The 18,835-nt window shown below is 41.8% G+C and overlaps 1 protein-coding gene across 5 annotated transcripts in view; it reads right to left on the bottom strand.

The window, feature by feature from the left end:
• Positions 1 to 18,835, bottom strand: part of ca10a (carbonic anhydrase Xa) — a 324,255-nt gene that overhangs the window by 5,408 nt on the left and 300,012 nt on the right. For all 5 annotated transcript variants that reach the window (XM_045710258.1, XM_045710260.1, XM_045710261.1 and 2 more), the window contains 3 exons: positions 15,539 to 15,724; positions 6,742 to 6,837; positions 1,200 to 1,272 (listed from right to left, as the gene is read on the bottom strand). In XM_045710258.1, the coding sequence (XP_045566214.1) occupies positions 1,200 to 1,272; positions 6,742 to 6,837; positions 15,539 to 15,724 (355 nt within the window). The remainder of the gene's footprint in view (positions 1 to 1,199; positions 1,273 to 6,741; positions 6,838 to 15,538; positions 15,725 to 18,835) is intronic.

Raw genomic sequence — 18,835 nt, 5'->3', positions numbered from 1 at the left:
TTTGCATGTACAAGTTTTGCAGATTGCTCATTTCACATTGAGCTGGTTACCCTCCAACTGCTTGACAGGCTGTTGGTATAGCAGACTGCATCACAAACCCCTTTTATGCAAAGTACTTCTCTCGTCAGGAATGTAATTAGAATTACTGCATCTCTCTCTCGCTCTCCCCTCCTCGCTCTCTCTGTCTGTCCATCCCTCTCTCCATCATTCGCTCTCTCTTTCCATCTCTGTCTCCATCTCTCCCTTGGTCTCTCCCTCTCTATCTCTCCACACTCCGCTAACACACTCTCAATATGTTGTCATCTGTTGTGGTTTCAGTTTATAATAAATGGGAGCCAACTGCACTTTGTTTGTTGTGACGAGGTCACAGTAGCTGCTCCCTCTATGCTAATGTAGACTGGCACTAGGACTTTAGATGCTATTCACATTCACACAGCGTATCTATCTAGACTAGAACAACAAACATCAGCATGCTCACCAGCCCCTACCCTACAGGTAAGATATAGACATCCTGAAAGGTAAAGAAAAACAAAAAAGCCAATCCTTAATCTGTGGACATCAATCATGTTCTATTCCATTACCACCTCACTAAATCTGCCCCTGCAGTCCTGTTACTCCCGCTCTGTTATCACACATCTCTGGTAGCCACGTAGGCATTAATAATTCCATTCGGATGCTGTGTGTGTGGGTGTGCATGTGTGTGGGTGCGTGGAGAGGGCTTTGAAAATTACATGGCCTGGGCAAGCAGAGCTGCAGGCTGAGAGATGGGTATGCCGGAGGACTCCTGAGGTTGAGGGGGCGGTGTGTGTGTGTGTACGTATGTATGTATATATGTGTGTGTGTGTATATGTGTGTGTATATGTGTGTATGTGTGTGTGTGTGTGTGTGTGTGTGTGTGTGTGTGTGTGTGTGTGTGTGTGTGTGTGTGTTTATGACAGCTTCTGAGACCTCCAATCCACTGGGGGTCACTGTGTTTATTCAGTCTCTTCTCAATCCCATTAATCCAATTATGGGCCTCTCTTCTCAACCATTGCCCCAGATGATCTCAGCAGCCATTTCCAATATGGCTATCCAGCAGCCCTAGTTTCCTCTGCCTGATAGCCTTCTGGAGGAAGGAACTGTTTACTGCAGACTCTGAAGCTACTCTTTGACTTTCCAATGTGTTTTCCGTTATAGTCTACATGTGCATTTCTACTTACTTTTATATGTTATTCTTGTGATGGTGTCCCTGTTCAACATTCGATTCAGGAACGCATTTGAAGTCTCTGCAATCTGGAATACAAGAGAAGAGAGAGTCACTGTTACAGGCTTCGGTTTTTCCATTTATTTTCTAAGGTTTGACTTTAGCACGTACTGTATATCACTTTAGCAGGTTGGGCGCACCGATTGGTGTCACCTTGTTAGTCAGTATGTGTTACACCTGTGCTGGCTTGTCCATTTCGTTAGTCGGAAGGCGTTTCACCTGCGCTTGCCCAGGTGATATTTAAGAGTGGCTAGGCCAGTGCTCCAGTTGTCTTGATAGATGTAGAGGGTCAACACCTTTACTTGGCTTTATTTTGTTAGGGAGTGGATCAGCTTTAATATTGCAAATAGATTGTGGCTTCTATCAATGTAATTGTCTGCATCAGTTCCAATACCCCATATATATATATATATATATATATATATATATAGTACCAGTCAAAAGTTTGGACACACCTACTCATTCCAGGGTCTTTCTTTGTTTTCAACATTGTAGAATAATAGCGAAGACATCAACACTATGAAATAACACATGGAATCATGTAGTAACCCAAAAAGTGTTAAACAAATCAAAATGTATTTTATATTTGAGGTTCTTCAAATAGCCACCATTTGCCTTGATGACAGCTTTGCACGCCCTTGAATGAGAAGGCATGTCCAAACTTTTGACTGTATACTGTATATTGTATATATTTTTTATATATTTTCCTCTATTATTTTTCCCAAACCCTACCTCTCATCCCCTAATTGGAGTAAAGTATTGGGAAACAACACTTAGGCTTCTACTTCCAGCTCATACATACTATATACATTTTACGGACACAGTATATTTTACATTAGTTATCTTTTGTTTGTTTTTAGTCCCATCCTTCAGCTCCACTCAACCCCTCCCATCTCTGAAGACCATGCAGTTTTGCTTTCTATATGCCATACATTTTCAACTCTGCTGTTTCACAAAAGTTCTGAAACTTTCTATTCTCATCATTTCTACAGATTGTAAATTAAAGAAGCATTTTTGCTAAGAGTAATATTATATTATTGATCGATTGACTATGACTTTTCAGACTATGCCCAGTAGTGCTATTTGCAGAGTTAACTCCAGGTAAATGTTGCAATTCCTGAACTTTGTTGCAATTCCAGCCATTCCTGAACCTGAGACCAAAAACAGTACCAAAAACGAATTATCTAATGATTCTGTCTCTTCGCAGCACAATGTGTAGAGTTGGGATGGTTGTATTTCCCATATATATAACATTATATTGGTTGCAGGAATATTGTATAATAGTTTACATTTAAAAACTCAAAGTTTTGAATCCAGCGCCGTTTTTTTGTATCAGTAAACCACGGCACATAAACCATGTGCCATGAAACCGGAACATTGAAAATCTTTTCTCAACTATTTTGCTGTCAATTTTTTGGTCCTTAAATGAAACTGGTATACTTTCTTTTTATCACAATTTTCTTCAACCAATTTTGGTCTTTAATGCAGAGCCGACAGATAAGTTCCTAACTTTTTCCCCCTTCCACTTGCCTCTTCCATTTTTGCAGTAATGCTGCAATTAGTTGGTTGTAATTTTGGATGGAGCAGACATTTCTATTTATTTGTGTTAGCTGCATTGTGACAACTCCACCAGTCCTATTTATGATATCATTTACAAAGATTACAAGAAAAATAAGTATATTTTTACAAGAAAAATAAGTATATTTTAATATTTGTTGTAATATTTGTTCTGTCTTCTGGTGGATTAAACTGAAATTGCAACCAACTTTCTATGGCATGTTTTAAAAATAGCAATATTTTGGAAATTATAACATTTTCAAATTACCGAAAGTGAGAGGTTGTAATCTGAATAAAGGGAAAAAGGCCATTCTTGAACACGGGTGAGCCATTCTTACTATTCTGCTAGAGAACCAGTTCAGATTTAGGTATAGCTTTGACTGAAGCCTTTAGTGAGAGGTCTAATGATTTAATATCTAATCATTTCTGCCTGCCGAATAATTATTCATTTTATAAATAGGCCCGTTTAATTTTGTCTGACTTGGTGTTCCAAATAAAATTGAATATTTTTTGCTCTTTTAATTTAAAAATCAAATTGATAGGTGTAGGAAGGGCCATAAGCAAATAGGTAAAGGATTTTCCCACAAATAGACAGGTATTATCCTTTCCATGATAACAAGATCTTACCTATACTGAACTAAAATATGAATGCAACATGCAACAAGTTCAAAGATTTCGTTGAGTTATAGTTCATATAAGGAAATCAGTCAATTGAAATAAATTCATTAGGCCCTAATCTATGGATTTCACAACTGCGCAGGGGTGCAACCATGGGTGGGCCTGGGAGGGCATAGGCCACCCACTTGACAGCCAGGCCAACCCACTGGGGAGCCAGGCCCAGCCAATCAGAATTAGTTTTTTTATTTTTATTACAGACAGAAATACTCCTCAGCACCCCCCACCCCATCTCAGACGATCCTGCAAGTGAAGAAGCCGGATGTGGAGATCCTGGGCTGGCGTGGTTACATCCATCTTCCATTGATGAGATAATCTCCTAACTTGCTTTGCCACACACAGAGGCTTTATAACTGTAGTGGTGCTTTGATGACTTGTGATTGGCCGACAACAACAACAAGCTACATGCGCCACTCTGCATAAGCTATTTTCATTGAGCAGTGGAGAACATACTATAAACTTTTTATCCACAACTCTCTGTCCATCGTCGTTGTAATCGACTGTGAAGCCAAAATGTTCCCAAACTGGAGATTTAAACGATAATGGAGGATCCTTCAAATCTGGTTTATCGATCCCACCCCTTGCCATCTACTGTTCCCTGCTGAACCTCACAAAAGGATCATTTGAATTCCGACAGCTAAGATTCGAATTTTGATTGCAACATGTGCATAGGCTGTAGTAGTTTTAATGGAATAGCCTGGTGTTTTTTCAGCTCAGATCTACTCACGAGGCAATGGGATACAATGCAGCGTGGGCTGCTTAGTGTTAATTTTTTATGATGTATTCATTCTGGTTCACAGTTCGAACCGAAGTCCCCATACCGAACAGTCTGGTATCAATACGTGTACCGTTACAGCCCTAGTTACTTATGTCTTCTTGTGTTTGCTTAATGTTCTGAGAACATGACTTTAAATAGAACCATGAAAAAACCTGCAGAAAATGTTATGCTGAAGTACTGAAATTCCAACAAATTAACACTGTTTCTTAATGTTCTCTGAACACGTTCTCTGAACACATGTTCTCTCTCTCACCAAGCTCTAAGGACAATATGGTTCTCAGAACATTATGTGCTAGCTGGCCCTGAGCTGCTTTTAGCTGTCCTGTAGTACCCTAGCTGCAGTCTAAAGACCCAGGTGTCCACAGTCAGCTTGGAACACACTCAGTTAAAGATGAGCCCTCTTTGTCCCCAGCCCCAGCATCCTAGCCCGTCCTCCATATGCACTCCTCCTCACAATTCTAATTGTCAAGATGTCTTGGTGGCAAAGTGATGAAAAAGAAATGGATGTCTCTCGTCGCAACATTGCAAAATACTTCCTTTTTTGACCTGCTCTGGAGGCATGCAGCCTCTCTCTGTCTCTAAACAGATTTGCATGGAGTCTCTCTGAACATATTTATTGGAGAAAGCACCTAGGGGGTATTCTGCAGCATGTAACTAGAGAGTACTCTCTAATGTGTGAAGGAAAAGTAAAACAATATGGCTTTACGTCAATTCAACAACGTCACAACCTAGATAGTCAATTACGATTGACAAAACTTTGCCAGGTAGATATGGCCCATGATGAAGGTGACTCAAACTCCATGTAGTGTCTATCTCCACAGCTTCACTATGACCTCCTCCATTGTGAGACTGTTTCCACAGGTGATCCCACACATTTACAGTCCCCAATTGTAATTTCTAATGGCAGCTTAGGACACTGACGACCGAAGGAAACCCTTACTGCCAGTCTGAGTCCCTGAAAGGGTAACACGGTGTGTGCACAGGTGTGAATGGTCCCCTGGAAACCAGAAATTGGTTCCTGCGATATTGAAGGACAGCCTCACTTCCCATCTCTTCAGCGGCTATAACAATGAGACAGGACTCGTCTGAGAGCCTTAGTTAAACAAGCTCCTTCAAGATGGCTGGAGTTTGGCATCATTACCAGGGAGGGTCAGGCTGAGAAGGACTGGAGTGGATGAGAGGGTGAAGTGTTGATTGATTTCAGGATGATGTACCTCTCTGTCTGTTATAGTGGTGGGAGTGTGTGTGGGTGTGTACATGAAAAATGTAATTACATTTGGTGACTGCTCAAATTATAACTTCTACCACTACACATGTGGCTTATTCAAATATTTTTGGCCGTGGTTTGGTCACAGCTCTTTTTGTGCAACTGTGAGTGAGATTGTCATGCCAGTTGATCTAATCTGTTGTGTTATGCATGATATATACCTCTATGGCCAGTGACTGTGTTTTGTGAGAAAAAAATCACGTTAATTGAGAACGGTTGATTAAGTTAGTAGTTCTCAATTCTCTCCTCGGGGACCTCCAGCCGTTCCAGAGCTAGGAGACCTGGTTCAACGTAACTAATAAACACTAGTGTTGGGAAACTGACGCTTTCACCAAATTGTGAAGAAAACGGTTCATTATTCAAAGCTTCATTATCTGTTCACAATGCATATTAGTGACGTGTGCTGGTCAGCAATAAATAGCAGCGTGTGGTTATCAGATTGATGTTTTTTGTTTACTGTTTTTATCAAAACTACCATGGGGCAGCGATAACTTGTTGTCTTTAGTAGCCTATAATCAGTTGGAATGCCAGGTTTCCATCTTACATCATTCTTCCCTTTTTTGCTTTGAAGTTTACTATTCTTCAAAAACGGAATCTATGGCATTATTTAGGATGCTTAAGACAGAAGCTTATACTATACTAACTAAAACACATTATTTGAACGACAGTGCTGCAAAGAGTGTGGTTTCACAGGATTGGACCTCATTCCCTCACGACCCAGAATGTTCTACAGTTCCCTACTCTACCTGCTAAGCTACCAGTCATAGCAAGTAAAAAAATATTCGTTACAGTCTACTTGCTAATGTATACCTAAAATAGCTGCATTTTATCTAGATACAATACTTTGCAAAAGTATCTTGTATTCGATTATGATACATTGGTCTGTTTGGTATTTTGTATTTATAACAAGATCTATCTTTTGCCCATATCTGAGCGATAATTACACTGTGAATCTGGAACTGATGCAACGTGACACTATGCCAAGTTAATTAGCCCGCAGGTAAATCCACAGGAGCCTATTCACAACTCGAATGGATGTCCTCGGTTAAATCACACTGTAGTTTCTTTGAAAATAATTATCTTTGATGCATAATAGTCTCTATTTGTCTTTTCACGCGTTCATGTGAAGAAGACTTTACGTACAAATTCAGGCTTCTCACAATTGATACATTGAGGCCCATTGTGAGGTCAAAGTTGGAGAAGTGAGAATGTCATACTCACCTTCATAAATATAGACACTATGACCAGTCCGTTGGGGCTCTTGGCTGCCTCTGTGTAGTTGGTATACAGCTCGTGGTTGTAGTGTATAAGTTGAACCTGGAGATGAAAAAACAAATGTCAGGAAAACATCTCTCTCAAGTGGCCTCACACATATAGACTGTATTGATGGTCATCAGGTCTGGTCTTGAGAAGCTCCAGTGTAGAGGCTTCTGTTCAAGCCCAGCACTAACATAGCTTTTTCCACATAATAAAGTTGTGCTGAGCAAAGAAGAATCAGTTATGTCTTAAACAAACGCACTTCACACCTACAAACTCTTCAGGGACCAGGGTTGGTTGGCTTCCACTGCTCATATCTTCTGTTTTGTCAGCCTTTTGAAGTCGTGTCGAGGAAGGTGTCAGTAAAGTTCTACCCACACCTTTATGGTTCTACAGGTTCTTAATGATGAGTTTATGTGGGCTGTGTCTATGCACAGCTAGCTCAACTTGTGACCTATACAATAACTATTCAAAGAGAAGCCCACACTGTCTTTCACCAAATGTCTCTGAAACCCAAAGGAACTGCTGAGAAAGTTCACATATTTTCTACTTCTCTTGAATCTTGCACTAAGTGGAAAGATGCTGTGTGTTTGCAGATAAACAAAGGGTATTCAGAAGTTGATTCTACCCCATACATTCTCCCTGACCTCTCCTCAGTCTTTCTTGAGTTAGCGGTTTTGTTGCTGTACCTTGAGTCCGTGTTTGGTTGTTGTCTGAGTCTCTAGTCGTAATATAATAATTTCTCAAATGTTTCAGCCCCCTTCCATCTTACATCACACCATAAAGAGTAGGCTACTTATGGGGTAGTCCGATGCATGTTTGAATACAGAATTGGATATGAGGACATCATATTATCTTTATTTGAATGTAATATTATATATTATGTCAACTACAAATGAATCATTCCTGATCTGATTACAAATAACTAAGAAGTTGACATTTTTCCAGATCTTTCTCCCTCTTCCTTTCCCCCTTCCCTGGCATGGTGGCAGGCAGCAATATAAATAAACAAATTGTCGGAGGATAGTAATTAAGCAGAACTCTAACGGGGAGCCGCAGAGCGACAGTTCAACTATAAAAATAATCAAGGTGATTAGGAGCCATGTTGATTTGAGAGAGAGCGAGAGCGAGAGCGAGAGAGAGAGAGAGAGAGAGAGAGAGAGAGAGAGAGAGAGAGAGAGAGAGAGAAGAGAGGCTCCCCCAGCAGGAGATTGGTAGAAAGTTTAGTTTGTGAGAGGTGAAGGCCTGGGTGAGCTGTAGAGGAGTTACATCACAGACAGACTGGAGGGCTGGGAAAGTAGTAATGCCAGGGAATGAGAGAAAAAGAGTGAAAGGGGAGAGAAACAGACAAAGGACGGGGTAAAAGAGTAAAATAATAACCATGACCTTACACACACACACAGGCATGCATGACCACAAAGAAACAGCAAATGGTAAAGTTCCTGTCATCAGCCATTAGTTTCCCACTCTAACCCCATGTGTTCTGCCTGTTATCATGAGAGCCAGAGAGACTCTGGCAGGGCCTAGAGGAGAGAGAAAGAGAGAGTGGTTGGAGAGAAAGAAAGAGAATAAGACATAGAGACTAAGAGAGAGAGAGAGAAAGAAAGAGAGTGTATGTATGTGAAAGAGTGACAAGAGAAAACGAGGGAGAAAGAGGTGTCAGGGTTGCGTGCCCAGACAGTGTTGCTCTGGAGTGGTGCTCTGGAAGGCTCTTTATGGTGTGATGGCTGGACTAGGCCCAGGTTTGGGGAAATATGAAGACAGCAAGTCGATAGCGGAAGAGAGGTGGACAGTGCTAACAGAGAGAGTGAAAGGTGCTGGCCTGGAACTGATTCTCCCCCCTCCCTCTTCCTCTGGATGAATTGGGTTGTAGTCTCATAAAGCTAACACACAGACAAGTTCAGTGTGGCACAGCTCTCTCTCTCTCTCTCTCTCTCTCTCTCTCTCTCTCTCTCTCTCTCTCTCTCTCTCTCTCTCTCTCTCTCTCTCTCTCTCTCTCATTAAATCAGCATGGCCCCTAATCACTTTGTTGTTCTGTTAGAAAATAAACTAATAAACATTCTCCAACTGAGAAGTAACTCTGAGATTCAAATGGTTAGAATGTTAGAATGTTAGAATGCACATGACGGAAAGGAGTGCATTCGGATTTAGTTTTTATTCACGTTTTACAAGTACTTAATGTGGTTTTAATGAGGAAATGTACCTGAGTTCTAAACCAGTGAGCTGCACTGCAGCAGCAAATGTGTTATTCTGTGATCAATGATAATTAGCAAAAGAAGAAAAAGTATTTAAAGAACAGTACTCAAATTTTTTTTCTTTTCTCAATGTTCACATCACCTTACAGATTATAGGTCTCCAAACCAACACCTTGCATGTGAGGTGGAAACCAAAGGGTGAGGGCTTATAGCGAAACGCAATAAATCAGATTTGTCTTAGAATAATATATGGAATATCTTAGCACGTATTAAGTTTCATTTTCAGATTGACTGTGAAGGCGCTCTAGGTAGGGGAACAAAGCAAACCAGCACAGCACATTAGTGATGGGGGAACATTTGTATAAAATAAAATAAAATTCTATTTGTCACATGCGCCGAATACAACATGTGTAGACCTTACTGTGAAATGCTTACTCACAAGTCCTTAACCAACAATGCAGTTCAAGAAATAGAGTTAAGAACATTTTACTAAATAAACTAAAGTAAAACATTTAATAAAATCACAAGATATTTACATAACAATAACAAGGCTATATACATATTGACTCGTACAGGTTAGTCGAGGTAATTTATAAAGTGACTATGCATAGAAAATAAACAACGAGTAGCAGCAGTGTAAAAACAAAGGTGGGACAGGGTCAATGTAAATAGTCCGGGTCAGACGCAAAGGATATACTGCTTTGTCAAGACAAGGCCCAAATCCCCGTCATCAGCGTGAAGAAAAGACAGAGAAAAATGGGGAGTAGATAAACCACCACTCTGTATTATTGGCCAACATGCAATCATTGGAAAATAAACTGGACGATCTACGATTAAGACTATCCAACCAACAGGACATTAAAAACTGTAATATCTTATGTTTCACCAAGACGTGGCTGAACGACGACACGTATAATATAGAGCTGGCTGGCTTCTCCGTGTATCGGCAGGACAGAGCAGCTACGTCTGGTAAGACGAGGGAAGGGTGTGTGTCTCTATTTGTCAATAACTGCTGGTGCGCAATGTCTAATATTATAGAAGTCACAAGGAATTGCTCGCCTGAGGTAGAATACCTCATAATAAGCTGTAGACCACACTATCTAGCAAGAGAGTTTTCATCTATATTATTCGTAGCCGTCTATTTCCCATCACAAATCGATGCTGGCACTAAGACCACACTCAACGCGCTGTATAAGGCCATAAGCAAACAAGTTAAATACAGTTACATATCGCAATATTATATTGATACTTTGACTCCAAGTAATGATAAAAAATGTAATTTAAAAAAAGGGTACTGATATCTTCTTTTTAAAAAGTGAGCCAACTGTCTTGTCTCTCTGCAGCAGACACATAGTGCACAATATGTTTGGAACATCAAATCGCAATACAATCGCAGTACCTATAAAATCGTGAGAGTCGCAATAAATCAAATCACATTTTATTTGTCACATGCGCCGAATACAACAGGTATTCACCTTACCGTGAAAAGCTTACTTACGACCCCTTAATCAACAATTCAGTTCAAGAAATAGAGTGAAGAAAACGCTTACTAAATAAACTAAAGTAAAAAATGAAAAGTAACACAATAAAAAAACAATAACGAGGCTATATACAGAGGGTACCGGTACCAAGTCAACTTGCAGGGGTACAGGTTAGTCGAGGTAATTTGTACATGTAGGTAGGGGTAAAGTGACTATGCATATATAATAAACAGCGAGTAGCAGCAGTATGAAAACAAGGGGGGGTGGTGTCAATTTAAATAGTCTGGGTGAACATTTGATTAATTGTTCAGCAGTCTTATGGCTTGGGGATAGAAGCTGTTGAGGAGCCTTTTGCACCTAGACTTAGTGCTTTGGTACCGCTTGCCGTGCGGTCACAGAGAGAACAGTCTATGACTTGGGTGACTGGAGTCTTTGACAATTTTTTGGGCCTTCCTTTGACACCGCCTAGTTTGTAGGTCCTGGATGGCAGGAAGTTTAGCCCCAGTGATGTACTAGGACATACGCACTACCCTCTCAAGCACCTTACAGTCGGATGCCGAGCAGTTGCCATACCAGGTGGTGATGCAACCGGTCAGGATACTCTCGATGGTGCAGCTGTAAACCTTTTTGAGGATCTGGGGACCCATGCCAAATCTTTTCAGTCTCCTGAGGGGTAAAAGGTGTTGTCATGCCCTCTTCACGACTGTCTTGGTGTGTTTGGACCATGATAGTTTGTTGGTGATGTGGACACTCTCGACCAACTCCACTACAGACCCGTCAATGTGAATGGGGGCATGTTCGGCCCTCCTTTTCCTGTAGTCCACGATCAGCTCCTTTGTCTTGCTCACGTTGAGGGAGAGGTTGTTGTCCTGGCACCACACTGCCAGGTCTCTGACCACCTCCCTATAGGCTGTCTCATCGTTGTCGGTGATCAGGCCTACCACTGTTGTGTCAGCAAACTTAATGATGGTGTTAGAGTCGTGCTTGGCCACACAGTCATGGGTGAACAGGAAGTACAGGAGGGGACTAAGCACGCACCCCTGAGGGGTGCTCGTGTTGAGGATCAGCGAGGCAGATGTGTTTTTGCCTACCCTTACCTCCTGGGGGCGGCCCGTCAGGATGGCCAGTATCGAGTTTCAGAGGGAGGTGTTTAGTGCCAGGGTATTTAGCTAGTGATGAGCTTTGTGGGCACTATGGTGTTGAATGCTGAGCTGTAGTCAATGAACAGCATTCTCGCATAGGTGTTCCTTTTGTCCAGGTGGGAAAGGGCAGGGTGGAGTGAGATTGAGATTGCGTCATCTGTGGATCTGTTGGGGCGGTATGTGAATTGGAGTGGGTCTAGGGTTTCTGGGATGATGGTGATGATATGAGCCATGACCAGCCTTTCAAAGCACTCCACACTACCGACGTGAGTGCTACGGGGTGGTAGTCATTTAGGCAGGTTACCTTCACTATCTTGGGCACAGGGACTATGGTGGTCTGTTTGAAACATGTGGGTATTATAGATTCAGGGAGAGGTTCAAAATGGGTCCGGGAGAGGTTGAAAATGTCAGTGAAGACACTTGCCAGTTGGTCCACGCATGCTCTGAGTACACGCCCTGGTAATCCACCTAGCCCCGTGGCCTTGAATGTGAATGTTGACCTGTTTAAAGGTTTTGCTCACCTCGTCAATGGAGAACGTGATCACACAGTTGTCCCGAACAGCTGGTGCTATCATGCATGCTTCAGTGTTGCGTAAAAGGCATTTAGCTCGTCTGATAGGCTCGCGTCACTGGGCAGCTCGCGGCTGGGTTTCCCTTTGTAGTCCTGCCACATCTGACGAGCGTCAGAGCCGGTGTCGTAGGATTCAATCTTAGTTCTGTATTGACGCTTTGCCTGTTTGATGGTTCGTCTGAGGGTATTTCGGGATTTCTTAGAAGCGTCTGCTTTCAAGGAGTGTGCCGCTCTTTAAAAGCAGCAGCTCTAGCCTTTAGCTTGTGGCAGATGTTGCCGGTAAACCATGGCTTCTGGTTGGGATATGTACATACGGTCACTGTGGGGACGACGTTGTCGATGAACTTATTGATGAAGCTGGTGACTGAGGTGGTATACTCTTCAATGCCATTGGATGAATTCCGGAATATATTCCAGTCTGTGCTAGAAAAACAGTCCTGTAGCGTAGCATCTGCGTCATCAGATCACTTCCGTATTGAGTGAGTCACTGGTAGTTCCTGCTTTAGTTTTTCCTTGTAAGCCAGAATCAGGAGGATAGAATTATGCCAAATGGAGGGCGAAGGAGAGCTTTGTATGCGTCTCTGTGCATGGAGTAAAGGTGGTCTAGAGTATTTTTCTCTCTGGTTGCACATGTTACATGCTGGTAGAAATGAGGTAAAACGGATTTAAATTTGCCTGCATTAAAGTCCCTGACCACTAGGGGCACCGCTTCTGAATGAGCATTTTCTTGTTTGCTTATGGCCTTATACAGCTTGTTGAGTGCGGTCTTAGTGCCAGCATCGGTTTTTGGTGGTAAATAGACGGTTATGAAAAATATAGATGAAAACGCTCTTGGTAGAGAGTGAGGTCTACAGTTTATTATGAGGTACTCTACCACAGGCGAGCAATACCTTGAGACTTCCCTCATATTAGACATTGCGCACCTGCTGTTATTGACAAATAGACACACACCCCCACCCCTCGTCCTACCAGACGTAGCTGTTCTGTCCTGCCGATGCACGGAAAACCCAGCCAAATGTATATTATCCGTGTCGTCGTTCAGCCACGACTCGGTAAAAAAATAACATATTACATACTTTAATGTCCCGTTGGTAGGATAGTCTTGAACAGAGATCATCCAGTTTATTCTCCAGTGATTGCACGTTGGCCAATACATATCATATTGGCACCTAAGTATCGTGATAATATCGTATTGTGAGGTCCCTTGCAATTCCCAGCCCTACAGCATATACTGTGCATAATATTAGCCTAGCCCAGAGGTGTAGGGGTGCTTTTTACAGATAGTAGCTGAGAATGATAGACCCATAACAATCAACACCAGTCAAACGTACACCATTTTCTGCAAGCCGGAACAAATGTGAGAAAGAAAGGTGGATGGGTTATATGATACAGATGGAGTTGTAAAACCATAACTTTGGAGTGTTAATGCCTTTAAATACAATGGAGCTCACCCTGTATCCCCCTTTCCACCTCTCTCCCACGGGCTGGTATTTCAGATGGATGTTTTGCTTTTCAAGTTTGATTATTTTCCCTCTTTGTTCTCATTTCAAGGACGCACGCACAGCCACTGCTCATTTGTAGGCGAAATAACATTTTCTCCATTTCTTTTTTGAAGCCTGCTGCTGGAGCTTTAAGTCATGGCTTTGGTTCCAGAAGGGATGAGCGGGTGGGACGTGGGGGTATGTGGTGGGGGGTGGTGTAACAGGTGTCTTTTTGGACGGCAATTATTTAAGCAAGCGAGGAACACATGCCAGAAAGAGCAAGATTTGGGAGTCTGTGTGCAACCTACCTTTCCTCTCCTCACCTCCCTCCTCTTCTATCTCTCTCTCTATGGCTTTGAGGTTTAATTTGGAGAATGTTACACATGTACACTAACTCAATCCTACAGTAAGTTAAGAATAGTTTCAATTGACAGGATAACACTGAAGCCAGTTACAATTAAACCACACACCGTTTCCTTTCTTTACCACATTGACTATGTAGACCCACCCTTCCTCCCCTTGCTGTAGGTGTAGATACATTACTGCAGTAAGAGAACATAGCTTTTTCAGATCACAACGCCCAGCTATCCAATGCTCCTCTCCAGATTTCTCCAGAGCCCTCTCTCTCGCCAGCACTCCAAAAATCATAACACAACGCTGACCAAACAAAGAGCAGCCAGTAACTACTGCTCACTTTTCTTTTCTTCTGTTCTGTAGCAACAGATTAAATCAAAACAAACCCATTGGAGGTGTGAAAACACTGGCTCCGCGACGAGGCAAAAACAACAACACGGTAAACAGCGAGCAGAGCGCGAGGCCAACCTCCCCCTACACGGGTCACATCCCTCCGAGCCCCAGCGTATGCTAAACACTTGTTTTATTAGGATTTGAATATCGGCTCGCCAGCCTCCGTGGGAGAATAAATGATAATAATTAATTAGAATGAATTTGCCTGTCATACCTACAATTATTCTGTTAGCCCACAAATTGCTTATTGTTATTATGGCTGGTGTGCGTGGTGTGTGGTGAGTGACTCAGAACTTAGTAAAATGATCAAGTATACAGGAGCTGATTGGAAGCCTCTTCAAAACACCCCGCTAATTAAGATAGCTTGTTTTCTGCTGGATCTCATCTAAATCCTATCGATGATGCTGGATGACAATGTTTTTCAAATTCTACTGATACTGGTTCTTTATTTTTTAAGGGAGATCGGAGATCCGATCCCCTTATGAATTTGTATTGTTTTTATGATAGGACAAATGAAGATACAGATTGGGAGATGGATAGAGAGAGGGGAACAGAAAGGATTTAAAGTAACTGTCCAGTGTTTTTCCCGATTTTTATCAAATAATAATTAAAATAATACAATAATTCATTACAATATGAGGGAAATCTTTTTCCTTCCAAAAAAGATGTTCCTTCGGTATGTTAAAAATAAGCTTTTCTGTGTTGGAATGGTGTGAGCCTATCCCAACAACAGAATGGTGTGGGCGTATACCGGTCATTAAACATATTCACGCAAGTAGACTGCTGATTGGCCATCTCAGCCAATGAGCCAACATGACATCATGTTCTATGAGGAAATAGCAAGCCTTTTTGAAACAGGCTGTTTGAGATAGAAGTTTGAGGTTGGGTGTTTTGTCTCTTTATGCTTTGGTCACAAATACAAGTATTGGACAAGTCAACAACATTATTTGGGTATGAGTTAACAGAATATGAACTTTTAAAAGTGAGATTTTCACTGGACAGTTACTTTAAGGGCATAGGCAGTTGGCCAAGCCAGGGATTAAACCCTTGCCGCCAACGGGGCATATGTGATCCATAGTCAGGAGCGTTACCGCTAGACCAAACTCAGCACCTAGTTCTGATTCTAAGTCCCTTGCCCTCATACCTCTCCTGAGAAGGCCTGTCCGTTGAGAAGGTGTTCAGAGCCCTGTCCGTCCTCGCTGCCGAAGTGTAGCCGGATCTCCTCCAGGCGATGGCTGTACGTCATTGGTCCACCAGAGATATTCACAAGGTGCTCCTTGTCCATTCGCAGTGAGACATGGCGACCCGTGTTGTACATGGTCCCGCCCACCTGAGGACAGAAAGAAGGAAGAACGATCAGATTTAGTATTCAATTAATAAACCAAATTTGAACATCCCAGTGTAAAGGACACATGTTAGAAGTCAGTAGGGGAAGGTGTTTGACAATTTCACTGCTAACCGAGCACCCATGTTCAGAGGGTTAACAGTAGCATGCCCCCAAATACTTGAACCAACATACTATACTGCTGTCTCAGTGACATGCCTGTTCGCATACCACAAAAACTCATTAGAATCTCTAGCATTCACAAGCACTTCTGTGATTCACTACAAAGAAAATTGGCCAGTGTTACCTAGTGTTAATTTTTCAGTGCAACATTTCTAGTCTTGATTCAGGTGTTAAATTAACTATGTAAGTTTTAAATTAACACTCATTGGTGTACAATATCCCTAGTGTTGGTGTTTATAACTAGTGTAAAATTAAAACCACATCCATCATTAACATATTTCCCAGCATGCTCTATTGCAGGTAGATATTTTTGAATTGTTAGTTTCAATATCTATGTTTTTGCATGTACATTGATTGATTAATTAATATTATGCTACTCAAATATAAATAATAGTTTTTCTAAACTAATCCAATCTGCTACTTTGACTTATTGCACCAGTTACTGCAACGGTTGTTCCAGTTTAAATGGTTTAGGTAGTCTTATTTCTTGATTTTCCAACCCGGCAGTCATTCTGAATGCAGGTTGCAGGTGAAAATAATTTCTAAATGTTGAATATCCCCACTCTGGCTAGATTCCAACAGGAATTATATAACTTTGCAAGCCATCTTTATGTGACTTGCAGGCCTGAAAACTATGAATTTCAGGTCACTGTATTAGGTTAAAACTAGGCCATCAAAATAAGGCCTTATTAAATACTTGTTGTATTGTGTTTAATCTAATTGGCAACATATTTCCTTACTTTTTCACTTGGTGAAGTACTAGTGATGTTACATTTGATACCGGAGCTCTGAGGCATGTTTCAAATTCGCTAAGCAGTTTAGTTTGAAGCAGTGTGCCGATACCTGTATCACTTTATCAGAAGCACGTGATCAATGACGTCCGAAGCTTTGTTTTGTCAAACAACCACCTGATTGGTTTGGTATTGGTTTTGGTAGAAGACAAAAGGCTACACTGCGAACTCGCTACGGCGTGTCGACCTCATCTATAATAATTTGGCTGTTGTAAATTATTTTGACCAGCAGGAACCTCTAGTGTACACTGTGTTGATCAAAGCCTCGAGTAATGAACCTATTTTTGACCCAATTGGCTGGAAATGCTTCCTGAAATGCTTCAGGAAGCTTTGTTTCCTCCATCACTACATAGGACTAACAATGGATGAATGCACCAACAACCATGTCTCTGTCACTAACAAAAACAGTCATAGGTGGTAACTCTACAATTCACTCAAAAGATAAGGCACTCAAGGAAATATGCAAATAAGGCTTTACACTAAGCAGTGTGTTCATTTAACACTGAAAAGTGTGGACCCATATAGACACTGGACCAGCGTTAAATGTAACACTGTCAGTGTTGATTTAACACTGGAGAATTTGCTGTGTGAGTAACAGTCTCAAGGCTTAACGTGCTACAGCGTCTAAGTACGAGAGACAATGTTATCTGAAACAACAACCCTTCAAAATACAAAAGAGATGTGGAATTAGAGGGGAGGAGGAAGATAAAAACACAACACGAGGGGTACAGGTTCAAAGACTGAGGCCGTCGGAATCCCCTCGGAATCGATTGGATCAGAGGCTTTAAGGGGAAATGCAGCCGTACAACAGCAGTGAATAACGATCTTTATCAGTGGATGTGTTTATTTATTTATATTCAGTAGTTTCAAAGTGAACCGTTGGTATTGCAGGCACGATTCTACGAGAGCTTCCATAGCTCTTATCTCGCTCTTTCTTTTTTTTCCTCTCTCCTCTCTCCACTGCTCTCTCTCTCCCTCTCTCTTACTCCCTCTCTCTCCCTTCCCTTTTACCACTAGCCTTCAAAAAGCCCCCCCCAAATTCCCTGAGAAAGAACTCTGCTCACACATCGTAAATATTTCATAGAACCTTTGAAAAATCTATGATTTGAAAGGGGATAGAGAGAGCACCCGGGAGAGAGAACGTGGGAAAGGGAGGGAGCGTTGGATCAAGTGCCAACAGCAAAAAAGGTAGAGCAAAGAAGGTGAAGCAGCACTTTGCAGCTCTGCTGATCTGGCCGGTTACCTCAGCGGCGTCGGAATTACACCTGAAAAGGCTGGAATACCTCAACCCCCCTCAAGACAACTCACCTAGTCAGCTCACCATTATGCATGAGGACAAGGCTGAGGTGAATGTGTCATTATGTGGCTTTTTCAATTCATATAGAATCACGGTGGCTGTGTAATGAGCGACGTGGGGGGATAATAGGATGAAGTTATGTAGCAATTCAAAGAACCAAGATTATACACCTCAAAGATAATTATGTAATTTACGACATTGTACGGCAGGAGGGGGTTGAATACTGAATAGCCTGAAAGCTTTTCTCCCCACATCGTATCCAATGTTACACTTCTATGCAGTACGCTGCATACACACACATGGTCCAGAATAACAAGTCTTTCCATCCAATATCACTTCCTGTGGTTGAGTGCACATCCCAGGATAAATGGCTAAAGGCAACAGGGTAAAAAGCGAGGCTAGTGGAGTGTGTATTGAGCTGGGCAAGGAGAGAGAAGTGATGGTGTATGGCTATCTGTCTGATAGTGATGCGCTGATAGGAATAGAGAAACCCTCTAGACACTCAAATCAAATCAAATTGTATTAGTCACATGTGCCGAATACAAAAGGTGTAGACCTTACAGTGAAATGCTTATTTACGAGCCCTTAACAAACAATGCAGTTTAACAATAAAAAAAAATACGAATAAGAATAAGAAATAAAAGTAATTAAAGAGCAGCAGTAAAATAACAATAGCGAGACTATTTTCAGGGGGTACTGCTACAGAGGTCAATGTGCGGGGGCACCGGTTAGTTGAGGTAATATGTACATGTAGGTAGAGTTATTAAAGTGACTATGCATAGATGATAGCAACAGAGAGTAGCAGCGGTGTAAAAGAGGAAGGAAGATGGGGGGGGGGGTCAAATA

This window comes from Salmo salar, chromosome ssa28 (assembly GCF_905237065.1).
Source record: "Salmo salar chromosome ssa28, Ssal_v3.1, whole genome shotgun sequence".
Taxonomy (NCBI): domain Eukaryota; kingdom Metazoa; phylum Chordata; class Actinopteri; order Salmoniformes; family Salmonidae; genus Salmo; species Salmo salar.
Note: the sequence above shows the minus strand (reverse complement) of the source record. Positions and strands in the feature narration are given on the sequence as shown.